At 43.1% G+C, this 6,718-nt stretch overlaps 1 protein-coding gene across 1 annotated transcript in view; it reads left to right on the top strand.

Moving 5' to 3' along the window:
• The first annotated feature begins 120 nt into the window (after positions 1-120).
• Positions 121-6,718, top strand: part of LOC144148232 (sulfhydryl oxidase 2-like) — a 73,470-nt gene continuing 66,872 nt past the window's right edge. The window contains exon 1 of the mRNA XM_077679807.1: positions 121-583. Within this exon, the coding sequence (XP_077535933.1) occupies positions 289-583 (295 nt within the window). The 5' untranslated portion in view covers positions 121-288. The remainder of the gene's footprint in view (positions 584-6,718) is intronic.

The following is a 6,718-nucleotide window of genomic DNA, read 5'->3' as shown; positions in this document are numbered from 1 at the left end:
TCGCTAAATTTCATTACAAGCGGTGTTAACATGCGCTCGCGTGACAACCCAGTGACGTGTCTATGATGAACACAGGTGTCGCATGGTAATCTCCCTCCTTTTCCGCTTCCCACACTCACGCCCTCGCGCTCTCCATCAGGCTATCGTTTCTACTCTGGCGTTGCGTAGTTTTGGTTTTATGTTGCGCGTCTGGCGCGTGGTTTTACGTTCTTTGCGCTCGGCTCTATCGGCTTTTTCTCTGCCGGCAGCAGCTGAGCGCGGCATTTCGGACGCTCCCGGCTCTCGTCGATGCTGTTGGCGTGGGTACGCACGCCTCAGCTTGCGGACATGAGTGTCAGCACTAGGTTAACGATTCTAGTGGCAGCGTGCATATTGCTGTTCATGTTGAGCAGAGTCAGCCCCGTTGGTGGATTCACCAGCCTGTACGATCAATCTATGCCGCTTAAGATCTTAAATGGCAGCACATTTCATAAGGTCGTCCTGAACACAGAGAATGCCTGGATTGTCCAGTTCTACAACCACTGGTGTGGCCACTGCATCAACTTTTCCCCATCCTTCAGGGCGTTTGCCACTGACGTCGCAGGTAAGTTTCTCTCCAAACAAACTTTCCAGTGTAATCGCCACCGGACGACAGCTGTGACAGGTTGCACGTTTCTTTTTTCCCATGTTCAGCATTATTCTATTTTATTTCAAACTGGCAAATTCTTTAATACAAAATACTGTGTTCTCTTCAGACGTGATCAGAGCTGGTGGCTGCAAATCAAGTTAACTGTAACTTGAATTCGTACTAAGGAAGTGTTTCAAATTGGGTTGGCTAGGTGGTACGTCCGGTACGCTATATATTCATACCGAGCTCTTTTCTTCATCCGTACGTATCAGAAACTAATTTTTTGTAGCATACCTGCAATGCACCTAAAATTGACGTTGTCGTTAGTGGAGTTAGCGGTGTGTTGGCATTTTTCCCGTAATACTGCATAGAATAGCACCAACGAACTTGAAAACAACACGTCATATGTCAGCTGACACGTCTATTGCATTGATCAGCAGCACAGACATAGCATCCACAAAACATTTTCTAAAAATTGAGTATGAACAAACGTCCGAAAATTTAAACTTAATGGCAGTGCACTGTGATAGTTTATTTAACAACCTTGATTTTGTGGCAGAAGTTGCATGGTTGACTGCTGCATGCATAACACCCCACTCGCAGGAGCAATTTTGTGACCATTGAATTGCTCGTCATTGAAATTTCCAGTAGCCATTCACCATTGGAAAAGTCGATGATGATAAGCACAGTGGCCATCGAAGTTATTGCTTTGTGACAAAAGTGCCATACACTGTGTCTGGAGCAAAATAGACCATGGTATTTGCTCAACAGTCTGCATAAGCAGTACAACACCGGGAAAAAAATTGAGCCAAATTGATGTGGATGGAGAAAACAAGAGCAGACAAACATGTAGATACTGAAAGAACAATTTCATTATGGTATAGTCACTTTTGCGCACTAGAATAGCTACTCGTGTATCGTCCCTCAATAATTCTGTGGTTTAGGTGCAGTAGCGTCTGTAGGGCTACTACCCACCATGATTTCGGAGCCCTAGGAAGTGCAGAGGAGAGTCTGGCCCCTTCCGCAATCTCTCTCTCCCGTGCAATACATGTAGGCACTCCATATCACATGCAAAGCTACTTTCACATTGCCCGAGCGTCGGCCTAGTTATCTCTCTCTTGGCTAGTGGACTACTGCTTGCGTTTGCTACTTCTTACGTTTTCATTTTAGTTGCCACGTTTTCCACTGGAGAATCTTACTGCTTTACACAAAACTCTGGTGATGCCTGCGTGAACATTTTTAGAATTATTGCCAGCAAAATTGTTATCTACTCCTAGGTTTTTCCAAGCAGGCCCTAAATATGTGGAAACATGGCACTTCCATTGTAATAATCACTTCATGGCAAGGAAATTTTTTTTTTTTTGGCTGAAATTTTTCTATAATGGAGTGTTGGAGTTTGGATTGATGCAGGTTGTAATCATGTTTCTTTAATTGCTGCTTCATTTTGCTAGTTCAGCTTCATTCTTTGAAGGGTTAGGATTTTTTGGCATCGTTGTCCAGGTAGTATTGACGCTTAATGTAGTGGCTGCTTTGTATGCTCTCCTGGCTGTTTATAGGTGTAAACTGTTTACTGCTGTGCGAGGTTGGAAGGATGGAAAACCTGCACACACGTTTCTCTTTGTCACTCTTGTGCCTTTTTCATAAGTTGGCCCTCCCACGTGCCATACGCCTCTGGAGTGGCCACCTTGACGACATCGCATCTGTTACATCTCACGAAACTTTTTTGACGCCTTGTGTCTATTATTCGGTTTAATCTTTCGCTCAACTTCCCTTCGTATGCACTTGTTATTTCTAATGTGTTTCTGGCATTTGGTGATATGTGGTATCTTTAAACTGCACATGCGGGCTTAGTGTGTCTTTTATGGCTTTGTTTACTCTTGATTATATACTCGCACACTTACCACAGTTGTAATACCGGGTTTTGTTATTTTATTTGACGTTCATGGACTTGTGCATGTTTGTCGTTTTTCCATTGTGTTTACTGCATTTTGCTTCCTTCTGTAGTATTTTTTGCATTGTGGTACTTTTTCTATTTCTGTTTTTGCTATTTTTTTCTTTGTCAGTTTGCAGTTGTGTGCTCCCCCTTACTCTATGCGCTACCACGGGCCTGTAAGGTATCTTGAATAAATAATAAGAGGGGGAACACCCTATTGGTTTCTGACTACGGCTGGCATGGACCCTTGCTAGCCAAGCAGGGATATTGCCAGTCATTTGCTTCATTTGCTCTCTCTCTCTCTCTCTCTCTCTCTCTCTCTCTCTCTCTCTCTCTCTCTCTCTCTCTCTCTCTCTCTCTCTCTCTCTCTCTCTCTCTCTCTCTCCCCCCCCCCTCTCTCTCTCTCTTCTCCATGGGTTCACCTCCTCTCTCTCACCTGTCAACCAATCACTGGCGAGTCCTCCTCCTCACCTGCTAGCCTCCCCTCCAGGAATTCACTTTTTAGGGCTTCCTATTCCGTGACCACAAAAACGACGGCTAGCCCAAGAACATTTCACATTAGGAATGCAGAGCTCAATAGCAGCGAAAGTGATATTTTGACCTGGAAGTAAATTGTGCCGCAGGAATACACATTGAATGAAGAGAGTTGTATTAATAAAGTGCAGTAAAAATAGAATGTGATTGCTATACAGCTGCAACCTGTCAGCTTGAGGTGAAAGCTGGCCAGCTGTGCATAAATGAAAGGGCATGAGGGTGTTTCAGGCATGCGAAGAAATAGCTTTTAACTCATATTGCTGATTGATTGATTTTGTGGTCCCCCGATGCTTTCACCTGCATGCAAGGGGTCCCTCACACATTCGGGGTTGAAAACTACAAAAAAGGGCCTTTCATTTTTGAGTGACACATGATATTTCCCCATATTAAACTTGGCCTGTTTCCCTGAAAAACTGCCATCTACAAAAAATTGGTTGACAGACATTCAAACTAACGATGCGAAAATACAGCGCAGCTGCACTGTTGCTGTGACAACATTGTGACTCCGCCAGTGTTTCCTCTGCAAAAATTACCTTCAAGATAAAACTGGCCAATGGATATTCAAACCGATAAGTAAACTTCAAGTATTGAGCACAGTATAAAAATAAAATAAAGGGGTTCTTCACTTATCAGGTTCGGTGGTGGTAGTCCTGATGGTTTCGGCAGATACATGTATCAGTTCAACATCAAGGAGAGTAGCACCTTGCGCATCCACAACGAATGTAAACACATACCACCATGGGTGGGCAAATGTCCTCATCAGCTTCAGCCCGAGTTTAAACTTAAATCATCACCACTGAGGTTGAGATTTGGGTTGGCAAACTGGCCTCAGCATGCATTAAAAACCATAGACCTCACCTCAATCTCACCTAACCCTTTACCACCTTACCGCCCATAGTTTATTTATATCACAGGCCTTTTTCAGGCCCAACCGAGTGTAGACGAAATGCATGTAGAATTATTAACTGAGAAAGCATTCGTGCTGCACATTTCCAACAAACATGAATAAAAAACTAGCACTGACAATGCAGCAATAGTTTGCTGCCACTAGATGATTATTAGGGAACGGATTTCAGGCAAATGCCTATTTTGTTCCCTGCGCTCCTATTGCCCGTTTTGATATAAAGTATATCCCACTTACAGCGAACTCGGTTTTAACGAAATAGCAGCTATAACGAACAAACCTTCGTTTCCCGTTACCATTAGTATACGTAGATTTTGTGTCCAGATATAGCGAAATACGGATATAACAAACTGATTTCAGTTTCCCAATGTCTTCTTTATAAGCGGGCTCAACTGTATGAGCATGAATTAGAGGTTAAGAAGGGTCTTTATGGTGTTTTATAGTGCCTATATAAATGCCTATAAATTCCTGTTTTCGGAATTGGCATCTATATGAACACTATTTAGCCTCAAGTCTAGCTTTCGAGTGCAGTTTGAAATCATTATTCATGTTACCAGGAAGTATACTGGCTGTTCGGAACTCTATGAGGTTCAACCTAGTCATCTAGTTCAACCAACTGTTGGAAAGCAACCACTATTAGCAGTGGAATGGGATGCTCATTTCCTGTGACAAGAGGCACAATTTTGAATAAAAAATGTAGAGATGGTGCTAATTTGCTATTGCTTCTACAATTTTCCCAGTGATTATTACACTACGTTCCGCGTGCTCACCAAACAGATTTCGTCAAACGTGCAGTCGCATCCTCATTTCTGGAAGCATACTCAAATCCAACTCTATTTTAAACGCAACGGCCACGCCTTTGTTAGCAGATCATTCTATATTGAACAGCCAACGTCCAAACCTCACGGCACAGCTGCGTTTTCTTAAGCCTTAAAATTCACACGACGGGCTCTAAAACACGCTTTTCCATCAAAAATTTGTTCGGCTGCTAAACTTTTTTTGCAGAGTTGGACGTTTGCCTGAGGAATTCAGATAATGTCATTAGAGTTATACCTAACAGCACTCATGTAAGAGCATGTTAATTTCTTGATAAATCACCGTCTCTCCTGCATTTATTATTGTGTTGGTTTTTGTTGCGTCATAATTGAATTGCATCAGACAGGCATAAATTAGCGCTTGCTTTAATCAGTATTTCCAGTACTTCGTATTTTTTTTTTTTCATGCCTGTTTCACTGTATGCAATGCTCGAGCAAGTTACAGTGGCCATCGAACATGTATTTGAGCAGCGCACTCTTTGAATTAAGCCAATGGATAGCCATTAGTCCAGCAGTTTTATGGGACAATTGAATGGCTATGTCCAACTGTTGGCACCTTTATGTCGTCACAAACAATAACATTTTTGGTTTTCCTGTCATAGATACAGTTCGGGCACGTCTTTGTTTGAAATGATTTGCATTTGTATAAAAATTTATTGTGCCTATTTGCGACGTTGGAGGCCTGAAACATAGTTTGGCCTGCCTATTTTTGGTGCCTAAAACTCACTTTTTTAATGCGTAAAAGTCTGGCCTCTAATGATTGTATTAGACAATTAAGTTAAATATTATATTAAGTGAATTGTCTTGACATAATTTGAAGACCATGTGGCAGGGGTGTATGCAGGCTGAAGAGGGGGAGGGCATGCCCTCCACCCCTTCTCTTGAAATTTCCTGCTTAATTGAGGAAGGGAATGGACAAGGCTCCTTACTATCATTAAACTAGACAACTAAGTTAAATAATATATTAAATAAATTGTCTTGGTTAACCTAATTTGAAGCGCAGTGGCGAAGGCGTTGCGCTGCTGAGCACGAGGTCGCGGGGTTCGATTCCCGGCTGCGGCGGCGGCTTTTCTGGTGGAGGTGAAAAGCAAAAACCCCCGTGTGTACGAGATTTCGGCGCACGTTAAAGATCCCCAGGTGGTCAAAATTAATTCGGAGCCCTCCACTACGGTGCGCCTCATCGCCTGCATTGCCAATCAAACATAATTTGAAGCTTGCTTTGAGGACAATGTGGCAGGGGTGTATGCAGGCTGAAGGGGGGGGGAGGGACATGCCCTCCACCCCTTCCCATGAAACTTCCTGGTTCGTTGAGGGGAAGGGGAATGGCCGAGGCTCCTGACTCTATCATCAAATAGCAACTGCAAGTAATTATTTTTCTATTGTTAGCAGGATCCATGAAGGGTGCACAGGATGATTTTCCTTCATAGGAAGACTAGAAAGTTCTCTATCAGAAAGGGCGTCAAGCAAGGAAACACAATTGATTGATTTGATTGATTGATTGTAGGGTTTAATGCGCCGACGCAATGCAGGTGATGGGGCACACCATAGTGGAAGACTCCAGATTAATTTTGACCACCTGGGGATCTTTAACGTGTGCCGAAATCTCACACACATGGGCATTTTTGCTTTTCGCTTCCATCAGAAAAGCTGCCGCCGCGGGCCGAATCAAACCAGTGTCCTCGTGCTCAGCAGCACAGCGCCTTAGCCACTAGGCCATCGCGGCAGGTAAGGAAACGTAATTGCACCCCAGTTATTTACACATTGAGAAATTTGTATCATGGAGATTCTACTGTAGTCTGTTTTTATATACAAACCATCAAGGCAGGAAAAGGTGCTTGAAACTGATAAATATGCTTGGAAAGAACACCGTACTTGTTGAGAGACAATAAATAATTGGTAGGCACTCTTGGGATCAAGGCATGAAT

Source organism: Haemaphysalis longicornis, unplaced genomic scaffold (assembly GCF_048455015.1).
Source record: "Haemaphysalis longicornis isolate Haplotype H1 unplaced genomic scaffold, Haemaphysalis longicornis Haplotype H1 scaffold_1, whole genome shotgun sequence".
Lineage (NCBI taxonomy): Eukaryota > Metazoa > Arthropoda > Arachnida > Ixodida > Ixodidae > Haemaphysalis > Haemaphysalis longicornis.
This window is presented reverse-complemented; position numbering and strand designations above follow the sequence as displayed.